The sequence below is a fragment of the Sarcophilus harrisii genome, chromosome 2 (genome assembly GCF_902635505.1).
Source record: "Sarcophilus harrisii chromosome 2, mSarHar1.11, whole genome shotgun sequence".
NCBI lineage: Eukaryota > Metazoa > Chordata > Mammalia > Dasyuromorphia > Dasyuridae > Sarcophilus > Sarcophilus harrisii.
The window spans coordinates 36,120,476-36,131,497 of record NC_045427.1 but is presented as its reverse complement, the minus strand read 5'-3'; the positions used below and the strand labels follow the sequence as shown (position 1 = coordinate 36,131,497).

The 11,022-nt window shown below is 41.0% G+C and overlaps 1 protein-coding gene across 1 annotated transcript; it reads left to right on the top strand.

The window, feature by feature from the left end:
• Positions 1 to 7,153: 7,153 nt before the first annotated feature.
• Positions 7,154 to 10,552, top strand: LOC111718882 (eppin-like). The gene is made up of 4 exons (XM_023495618.2): positions 7,154 to 7,437; positions 7,699 to 7,830; positions 8,639 to 8,806; positions 9,805 to 10,552. Exons 1-4 carry the CDS (start codon positions 7,338 to 7,340, stop codon positions 9,864 to 9,866), a joined length of 462 nt encoding a protein of 153 aa, XP_023351386.1. The 5' UTR covers positions 7,154 to 7,337; the 3' UTR covers positions 9,867 to 10,552.
• The last annotated feature ends 470 nt before the right edge of the window (positions 10,553 to 11,022 follow it).

Genomic DNA, 11,022 nt, shown 5'->3' with positions numbered 1-11,022 from the left:
GTGAGATAAAACTTTGTGAAGCCAAATCCTCTTCCCAACCAAGCATCCCTCCAGGCCTACTATATGTTGATTCAGTATAGCTGGTCTGGAGATGTCTACACTTCACTCATGGCAAACTTCAACCCCTAGAAGCCCTATTGTCTCTGAAGTCCTCTTAAGTTATCTCAGAAGACTATTGCCTTACACATTTATTTTTTATTTTACTTTGTTATTTTATTTCTGTCTATGGAGGAAATCTGGAAAGCCTGCACATTTCTGATCCACTCTGCCATCTTCTCAAAATCCTTCTTGCTTTCTCCATAATGAGTGAACGTTGGCAATTTGGTCTCCAGTTCGTCTCCCTCTTTGAAAAACCAGCCAGCTCTTCTGGTATTTCTCATTCACATATTGCCGAAGCCTTGCTTGCAAAATCTTAAGCATAACATTGCTAGCAAGGGAAATGACTGAAACTGCTTGATAATTGGAACATTCATTGGAGTTCTTTAGGATTAGGGTATAAACTGATCTTTTTCAATCAGGTGGCCACTGTTGGGTTTTCCAAATTTGATTAATATTCAGTGCAGCCCTTTTACAGCACCATTTTTTTAGGATTTTCAAAAGCTCAGCTGAGATTCCATCATTTCCACTAACCTAATTGTTAGCAAGTCCCTAAGGACCATTCGACTTCATTCTCCAGGATGAGTGGCTCTTGCACAGTAACTACACCACTGTGGTTATCAGTGATTCGAAGATCTTTCTGAATAGTTCTTTTGTATATTATTGTATATTATTGCCACCTCTTCTTAACCTCTTTTGCTTCAGTTAAATCCTTACATCTCTGAAAATTCTTAATTCTATCTGTTCCTAACTATTCTTTTATATAATACTTAATATCCTTTAATCCCTTATCCAAAAATTACCACTGGCTCCTCCATAGCCATACTTCTTTTTAGTCAAGATCAGCCTTTCACTACTAAGTGAACAAGTCATTGTTGAAAATCATAGACTCTTGGAATCAGGATTATGATGCCCTTCAGAGAGCATGTAAGCCAGTCCTGACCTGGACAAGAGTCTACTATACTCTCAAATCGAGCAATGTTATTTAAATAATTAGGTGTTAGAATTGTTCAGACTTAAAAACCTAACAAATGTCTTAGGTTAGTAATGCTTGTATCACTTTCATCATTTCTGTATTTTTTTAAGTTATCTCATTATAAATGGCAAACTTCAGCATTTTGAATGGGTGCTTTTAAAATTATATGATTTTAATGTAATCTGAGATCATTATGTTGTGATTTCATCTACGGCATGATAAAATTATCTGCGTCTCATTCTTTTTGCTGTCTCATTTATTATGAGCCACTTAAGACTGTAAACCAAACAAGAAAGCCTGATACCAGGAAATTCACGTATTACAAATTAGAGAACTTCTTTGTGGAACATTAGCTTAAAATAAACATTTAAGGATAGCTAATTATTTTTGAAAATGGACAGACTTAATTCTTTTTCAGAGGGGAAACTGTCCTAATTGTCAAATGATCATATATAAAATGGCATTTAGAAAACAGGCATAGTAAGTGCTGGTTATATAAAAGTACCAGATACAAAGAATATGCAGATATATGACTTCATACACTTCACATGAATGTAAATGTATAATGTAAGCATTTGAATCTACTTGTTATATTTCCTGTATTTAAAATATGTTTATCATCAATTAAAATCTTCATTTTAAAATAGTTGCTGAGCTTAATAAAAATGGCAGTTTTAGTGGCCAAAAAAAAAAAAAAGCGTCCCTGACAACTAGTGACCCTTATACTTATTATACATTTGTAACAAATTTCCAGTGTTGGGGAGTTCACTACCTCTTTGGATGGACTATTCTACTTTAAGATAGTTTCAATTATTAGGGAGTTTTTCTTTAAATGGAACTGAAACTTCTTTCTTAATAACCCACTGCCAGTTCTGCCCTCTAGGGTCAAGTTAAACATGTTAAAATCTATCAAAAAATGAACACAATTATCATATTGTTGCAACCTACTTCCTCTTTTCCTAGGTTCAACATCTTCCACTTTTAAAACATTTCCAATCCCTCCATTGCTATATATAGGAAATATACAAGAGATTTAAGATGAATGGGGGACTGAAGGAATTAAACTAGAAGAGAGGATTCCATTTGGGCATCACACATACTCCATATATACACATATACACAGAAGCACACATACATAACATATATGTGTGTGTGTATGCAGAGGGGGATGTGAAGAAGGAGTTAGCATCCTGGATGCCTTAGAATCAGCTGGAGTCAGGATAAGCAAAAGTCCTTGGTCTTTATTCTTGGTCTTTAGGGGTAGAAGTGAAGGGAATGGATGCAGGATCTCCACGACCTCCCTTCTCTTCCTTTACTGTCAAAGTGCCTCTGGCTTGTCTTACTCCACCCCCTAATCTCTCCTACATTTCTCTGTATACACCAACAGATCAAGCCAGTACAGAATAGTGGGAAGGGCCATTTTCCAAGCATATGTTAACAGAGTATTGTCCAATTGGTAATTAGCCTTAAGTGCTCAGTTGTCTGACTCTAGTGTATCAACTCATGAGTTTCAGTCCTTTACAGGGGAGTATGTACTAATGATGAGCTTAGATGAGATAAATTATTCCCCCTATAAATCCTCATTCACTAATATTTTGTTGAAGCAGAATAAGCCATTGGAGAAGTTCCAGATAAACAACAGCAAGGGATTCAAAAGGAAACCCACAAAATCCACACAGAAGGCAGCCTTCTTTCTTGGGCCATCTTCCAGGATAACTCATGGAATTTCTACTCCACCTAGGTCCTGATTAATCTTTCTTTGATCACACTCTCTCCTGTAATCCAACTTATCATCTCATATTCCGAGACTGTTCATTCCTCCCCATAGTTGTAAATACAGGCAACATGGGCCAATGACTAGGCTGGGTTCCATTATTTTCTTGAAAGAACAGTGGGAGTAAGAAAATTGTATCAAGGGAAAGAACAGAGAGCACAGTGGAAGGAGGGATTGTCACTGTAAATTGAACAGATTAGACTAGATTATATCTTGGATCCCATCCAGATCCAAAGTCTGTCATCCCATTATCACATGGTAGGAGGAAGAAACGGGAGGAATGTCCTATACCATATTTGAGAAGTAAAACAAACAAACAAAAAAAAATGGAACCATGGAAAGGGGACACTGTGCCTCACCCAAAGAATAGCAGAATTTATTCCTGGTCCTAATGAGCAAACCACTTTTAAGTGTTGGTTACTTTCCCTGGCTATATTTTGCACTGTTTGATTTTAATTATTTCTCTACTTCATGACCAAGTAAAGTTCTATTTTCTTCTCTGATCAGACTCTGTCTTAAGTATTGGATTAAATTCAGAGGTCATATTTTAGGACAAATAAAGCATATACATAGGATGGCAAATAGAGTAAGGAAGGGACTGGAGAGACTACCAAATGAATAGTTGAATCAATCAACCAGTCGATAAGTTAAGTGCCTACTATGTGCCAAGCACTGTACTTTAGGAATTCAAAGGGGAAAAAAATCACAAAAACCCAGTCCTAACCTTGAAGTTACATCCTTACATACCAGAATCCACCAACCATTAATATTTTGGAACTGGTACTTCTAAAACTTCTGCTAAGAATTCTGGTTCAAAATTCCATAAGGAAAAAAAACCTGGATGTACAGTTGAAATTGAAACCATCCATCTTGAAAAGAATTTCCAAAGTGAAACATTTAGACATGTCAGGTCATATATTCTTCCACAAAGACCCTAAAAAGCAATGGTTTTACTGCTCTTTCTAGAAGTATAGGGGTGATTGGTGATGGTAATGCACTTGTTCTCTGACAGAAACAGAAATGGGGAAATGATCTAACTACCCTCTCAGAGAAAATCTCTTCCTGTTGCAGTAAATCAGGTCAAGTTAGTAAATATTTTTTAAATTCCTACTTTGTGCCAAGAGCTGTGTTAATTGTTAGGGACAAAAAAAAAAAAAAAAAAAAAAAAAAAAAAAAAAAAAAAAAAAAAAACAAGTGAAAAGGTTAGGCAAGAAAAAAAAGCCCTTGTTCTCATGAACTCACAGTCTAATGAGGAAACACCATGCAACCAACTGTATACAAACCATATAGATAGAGGATACTTTAGAGATAATAATGAGAAGGTACTAATATGAATTGATTGAGGGCAAAAGGACCGGTAGAGGATGAGATGGATAGATAGTATCATGGAAAACATGAACATAAGCTTGGACTATCAGGATATAGTGGAGGATAGAAGGACCTGAAGTGTTGTGGTCTATGAAGTCCCAAGAGTCAGACATGAATGAACAAATAAAATGCTTCCAAATAATGGGGGCACAGCCATTTAACTTCACTGTCAGCTAAGTTAGGAAGTAGAGAGCTTCCTGTCACTGTGAGCAATAATACAGGGGAAATTTGTGCTTGGGCTTAGAGACTGGGATGGATAGAGTGGAAGGCTCTTTTCAGGTGTGAAATTTTAGAATTCCGTGAAACACTTGTGGCTGAAAATTTAATATCTATTGCTCAATATACATTTTTGAAAACCTATTCCTGAAAACCAGGAACTATGCTAAGCTCTGGGGTTACAAAAAAGAGGTAAAAGATAATCCTTGCCTTCAAAGAAGTTCACAGTCTAATGAGAAAGACAACAAAAAAGAGAGGAAATACATGGAAGACATTTATCAAATGTTTGTTAAATTGAATAGGGAATTGGTATGACACACATGATTTCATTGGTATAAAGACCCCCCTCCATCAGGACAGGTGAGCAGTTTCTCTGAACTGAGAGATTCGGTCAATGACTTGCCCGGAATCACACTTTTAGTGTGTGTCAAGACACCAGTCTTGAACTCAGAATTTCATGGTTCTGAGACTAGTTCATTGTCTCCTTTGCCAATCAATCCTATTGTCCTTCACTCATTCATTCATCCAATAAACAGTTTCTACCTTGTTTATAAGATGATGCAAGGTTCTGAGGGAGGCTCAAAATTGGGATAAGGCCTAGCCCCTGTCTTCATGGAGTTTCCAGTTTAAGAGTTGGTCAATAAGTACCTAGTAAGTACTTACTATGTGCAGAGCAGGAAGGAGAAAGAAATCCAGGTAACTAATAGAGAGTATAATAAAAGTACATCAGATAGAGATGAATAGAGATCTAAATGAAGCTTGAGGGGATGAATTTGTTGAGATCTAAGACATCTCAACAAAGTTAGGGTCCCTAGGTCACTGTCGCAGATATGGCAAAAGAATTCACGAGCTCAGTTTGTCTCCAAGTTAAGGGGCAAAGATTTATTTTTTCTACCAGCAGCAAGCTAAGTTCCACAAGAAGTTAGCAAAGCATCAGGAGCACAACAGCAAATTTATAGGGAAAAGTGAGAAGGACCAGGGCCTTCATGTCACTGACATGCTAATTTTACGGCTAACAGGTAGAATTCAGGAGTGGTCTACTTCTGACTCTGTGCACAGGGACAGGACCCCTAGTTCTCTGGGCAGAGCTGGAGGAGGAGGGGGAAACCTTCTGGAGATATGTTTTTAGGCCTAAAACAGCACTAGATCAAGTGGCAAACACCCAATTTTGTCTGCTCCTGTGTGAACTTTAAGCACTTCATTGTTGCTGCTTATTAGTTACAAAAACCCTGTTGTCGCTGACCAACAGGCTGTTATCTGCTGTCTTGCAATATGTGTAGCCTTAGCATCCTGGTCAGATAGAAATATATCATTTTTAACTAGGATATTCCCAATATATCATTTGTAACAAGGCACTTAGGGATAGTCGTTACGTTCTGTTGGAGGGTCTCGGCCCCAACTCCCAAGTGGAACAGGCCCTATGTGATCAGCACTGCCTGTCCACTTGAATGGGAGAGACTGTGAGTAATGCAGGGCAAGAGCCAGGGTGGTGTGAGACTCTGTTTTATGACAAAGTCTGCAAATCCTTTTACCTCCTCGGTGCCTGCTTCTAGTTCCTATATCATACATAATCCCATCCTATCCTATAGTAGATACATGATTCTCTACAGGAAGTTACATGTTGCTATAATGTGAGCATCCTTTTCCTAATAGGGATATGGTCATTGTTCTCCCGTCCAAGGTCCGGCACCCCTCTCCTGGGAACTGCCACGTTGCTTCTTCCAGTGGGACCCCTTCTTCCCAGCGCCATCTTGTTCCTCCTTATGAGGCTACCCTCAGAGCCGTGCCCTATGCAATATCCAAGGCTGGTGGGGGGTTGGCAAGTCCTCTTACAACATTCCCCCTAGGAGCTGTACCATATAAGTCCATATTAGAGTCTTCTAATATGGACAGGCAGGGAATACTTATTGAGAGAGGTGATATTGGTGATAGGTTCTAAAGGAGAAGTAGTGAGAAAAATGATTATTTCTGTATTTAATAGGTAATCATCGAATTAGGGCCAAGGGCTTCCCTCCTTTTCTACTGCCTTCTTCAGAAATCAAAAAGTGTAGGAAATCTTCCTCCAAGACTTACCCAGGTGAAAGATCTAGTCAAAGACAGCAAAGAAATTCTAAGTTTAGGTCAAAGGCTAGATTCCTGCTCATTGTGTTTACAGGGATCTAGGAAAATGTGGATTCCCCTTTTGTCAGATGGGTGACATGGAAATGGAAAAGTCTCTATAACCCAGATTTGGGTGCTCAGCGTCCCATACCTCAAGACCCTCATTGTAAAATAACCCACCTCTCATTGTAATATTCATTCTCTTTAATTGCTCACTAATCAGAATTGATTGCCACCCCCAGGAATACCACTCTTCCAAAGGCATATAAATAGTGAGCTCCCCACCTTCGTGAAGGGACTCTGGCCCTTCACCTCAGCTCCAGTGACTTGTTTTATTAATAACATGCTGACATTATTAATAAAATGATTAAATCATCCAGAAACTATGCTGCTCGAATTTTTAACACGTCCCAGTAGGAATTATCAGGAAAAGGAGAATGGGGAACTATTTCAAGCAAAGAGAAAAGAATGAGTTAAAAAAAAAAATATGTGTGTTGCTGCCCCATGAGGCTGGGGAGGAAGAGTCCAAGGAATTCCCTGGTCTCCTACTGCTGGTCTGACCCGGATAGGTGCTACCCCTTGGATGCCTAGCCAGAGTCTGATGGAGCATTGAGGATTGCCAAATCAGACTCTTCAGGGAGATCGGTGTAGGAGGGGCTCTGACATATATAGCCAGCCCACAGATGGTTAGACCTGCCCAGAGACTAGCAGGGGAGTCAGGTCCCAGGAAGTCCAGATTAAGAAGAATCCAAGAAGGCAGGAGGCTGTGGGAGAGAAGAGCCCTGACTTCTGCCAACCTTCACCATCATGGACCCTCGAGGCTTCCTCCTGATGTTGCTGCTGCTGCTAATGATACTGAGTCACGACCACAATAGGCTGTTGGCTCTCTTCAAGAAAAAACATTATTGTAAGTGATGGGGGGGAATGATGGGGGGAAATGATGAGGGGAAGTATGGGGGAGGAATCTATGTCCATCCCTGGGATGGGGAAGGGGCAAGGGGAAGACTATGGAGAGGAACAAATCCAAATGGGAAAGAAGAATCCATTGAAGCTTAGAAAATTTCCCCAAAGAGTTTGTTTCAGAAGCAAGCATAGAATGGGAGAGGGAATGGCCGAGTTGGCAAGGGAAAGAGAGGACGATAATGAATCACACCATGTTCTACCCTAGGGTCATGCCCCCAACTCAAGATGAAGTGCCTTTACAAAGAGTTTCCTGATTGCTTGAGTGACAAAAACTGCAAAATCCATGAGAAATGTTGTCATTTAAGCTGTGGGATGAGATGCTTGGGCATTGATGACAGTAAGCAACATCCTTTCCTTCCTTTGTTCCTTCAGCCAGTCAGCCAGCAGGCATTTATTAAGCCCCTACTAGACTCAGATAGCAGGGCTGAGCACTAGGAATGATAGAAAGTTTTGAGAAGTGTCCGTCCTTATGGAGCTTTCTTCAGTCTAATGGGTAAAATTCAAGTACAGATCCAGAATAAATATTACTGGGAATTCAGAAATGTCAAATACAACTTAAGACCCCAAAGAGAAGATGGTTTCCGAACCCGAGAAGATTTGGTAGAAGAGATGGGTTTGCAAAGACAGGTGGGAATTTCAAAGGAGATTTGAGTTGGGCTTGCAAAACTAGTTAGGAATTTCAAAGCAGGAGAGACAGAAAGTCTGTTTTAGGCAGGGCTCCCTGCTCTCACTCTTACAACAGGATGTCTACTTCTGCTTATGGCCCCAGCTGACAGCCCCAAAGCTCACTGCCCCTTCTCCGGCATTCAGGACCACCAAGGTCATGATTTGCTTTAGGAACTCTGGGACCCTATGTTCTAAGTTGAGGAAGCAGATATAGTGGGGAAGGGCTTGGATAAGAAAGGGGACATTTGCATCCTGGCTCCAGCCCTTTGACTGTATGATCCAAGGCCACAGATTAGCAATGGGACTCTGGGATCACAGACAATGACCCTAAGGGCACACAGCTGGCCCTGGTACCCACATCTCTGTATTCCCAGGGAAAGACTTTCAGATAAAATAGTCAGCATTTGTGGTATGGGGGTGGGAAAAGAGAGGCCCTCAAAGTCTTTCCTTGATCCCCTAACGCTGTAATCTCTTTTCAGACCCATGTGAGGAGATTCCCACTGTTAAACCTTGTGCCCAATCTATAACCCGCTGGTACTTCAATATTACAAAAAATCGTTGTTTACCCATTGAGTTCAACCAATGCAGTAGAAGCAAAAACAACTTTCAGACTCGTGAAGTTTGCAGAAGGACCTGTTTAGAATTTGGTGAGAAATTTAGGAGACTTTTGGTTTAATGGAAAGAGCCCTGGACTCTGAGCCAGACTCCAGGGATCCAATTAGGCTCTGATTACGATTAATTCCCCCACCGTGTGGACAGTTGGCAGCCGGTCCTTTGGGAACAAGGCTTCCCCAGTCTTTATTCCTGACAGGCCACGCATGACTTTTCTGCCAGTACCCCTTCCCTAAAGGTGCTCATTGCTACACAGCCAGAGGAACACAGTTTTTTCCTTTGAGCAGTTGTTTCTGGCTCAAGGCCACTGCTGGCTTCCAGCTTGCCCTGGCTGCCAGACTTAGTTTTGCAAAAGCTTCCAGAGATGAGCCTATCAGACAATCCAATGATGTTCTCCTTTCTGAGCACACCTGTGTACTTCTTAAAGGACTCACTGAGTGCAAACATATTGTTAACACGTTAATATTTCAGTATCTGGGATACTATCCACTGTAGGAACCCTAATGGTTCCCACTAAGCAATGTCTTCCTTTGCAAAAAAAAAAAAATCTAGTGCTCATTAGAACAAGCTGGAATATCTAGGTGCAAACAAAGCAAGGGTAGTGAGTTGTCTCCCAGGAGGGGAACCTTCTGTGGGTATATATGTATATGGACCTGGAGTAGTCAGTACTGACTGGGTCAAGGAGTCCATGGGGAAGTGTTGTGTGGAGAAGGCTGGGAAGGAGATGGTAGGAGGTAGGTTATGAGGGGACTTTGAATGCCAAAACAGAGGAGTTAATATTGGATTCTAGAGATGTGAGGGAGCCACGGGGGTGGAGGTATGGGGGATGCTGTGATCTGCAAAGTATGAGCAAAGGCAAAAAATGAGGAAGTCAGAATGAATGTTGGTGTGTGGAAATATCTGTGTTGTCTGGGACATTCAGTCTATGATCCAGGGGAGGGTGAGATAAGGCTGGACATCTTGCCTGTGGAGGGATGGGAGGAGGAGGAGGAGGTTTGGAGATGAGGAATCTGTACTTTCTTCTTTCTTCTAGGACATGGAACACCAATAAAACTCTTTGAGCTCGAAGGAGAGCCATTTACTGTGCTAATTTAGGCAAATGCAGCTCTCTGACGCGCTTCAGGAATCTCTGTTTCACAGAGCAGCAGCATCTCAGAACTGCAGAGCATCTCAGAGGTCATCTTGTCTTCTATCTACTTCTCCAGACTCTCCTCCCCAACATCCCATTGCAAGGCGTCCTCCAGCATCTCCTTAAAGGCCTTTAGGGATGGGGCGCTCACTCCTTTCTGAAGCTATCCATTCCATTTTTGCATATCAGAAAGTTTGATCATATGCACAAGGTTCCCCAGGAAGTCAGTACAAAACTTGGGATCAGAATCCTTCATATCCTGACACTTCTTAGATGTGAGACCCCGTGTAAGGCATTTCCCCTTTACTAGCCTTATTTTTCTCCTCTGTCCCATGAGGGGGGTGGGATTTGAGGGTCTCCCAGGTCCCTTCCAGCTCTAATTTATGAGCGGTCTCTCTCCAGAATGATGGAAAATCTGCCTGGAATTGTGGGAGAAATGCTGAGCATGGTGGATCTCACATTGTCAGCAGTGATTGTAGGACAAAAGGTCTCCTCTGGGGGACGACAGTGAATAGACATGTAAACATGGCTCCCCAAGGCCAAGAGGATCATGATGGTCCCCAAACACCAAGATCCGAGACTTTTTTTTTTGTAGTCGAGTCATTTCAGTAGCGTCCAACTCTTCATGATCCCATTAGGACTTTTTTTTTTTTTTTGGCAAAGGTCAGTTTGTCATTTCCTTTTCCAGTTCATTTTGTGGATGAGGAAAGTGAGTCAGTCAGGAGTAAGTGACTTTCCTCTGAATCCAGATTTGAACTCCAGGATCAGATCTCTATCCCTGTTTTTTTCTTCCTAAGCTGCAGGGAAGAAACCGAGCCTGAGGGAGCAGGGCCCAAGAGATGGAAAGGGAGCAGGTAAGACCCTGCATTTGGAGATTTTAAAGCTAGAAGAGAATAATAGCCCCCAGCCACTCACACTTTTTTTTTTCCAGTGACAAAGTATGGTCCAAAAGCGATTGTGTGATTTGACTCAAATCACATAGTAAGTGACAGAGGACGAAATGAATCTTCTCATTACCCAATGTTCTTTTCTCTATACCATATTACCTTTCTTGAATCCTTTAACAATTATCTTTTTCTTAGACTTTTTCTTCTTCTGAATAACTCATGTTAAAAAGCAACA

Excerpts from the sequence above, each read along its gene's own strand:
- LOC111718882 (XM_023495618.2), top strand. The coding sequence starts at position 7,338 with ATGGACCCTCGAGGCTTCCTCCTGATGTTGCTGCTGCTGCTAATGATA. Across the intron at positions 7,831-8,638 it reads ATGCTTGGGCATTGATGACA|ACCCATGTGAGGAGATTCCC; the intron begins GTAAGCAACATC and ends ATCTCTTTTCAG. Across the intron at positions 8,807-9,804 it reads AAGGACCTGTTTAGAATTTG|GACATGGAACACCAATAAAA; the intron begins GTGAGAAATTTA and ends TCTTTCTTCTAG.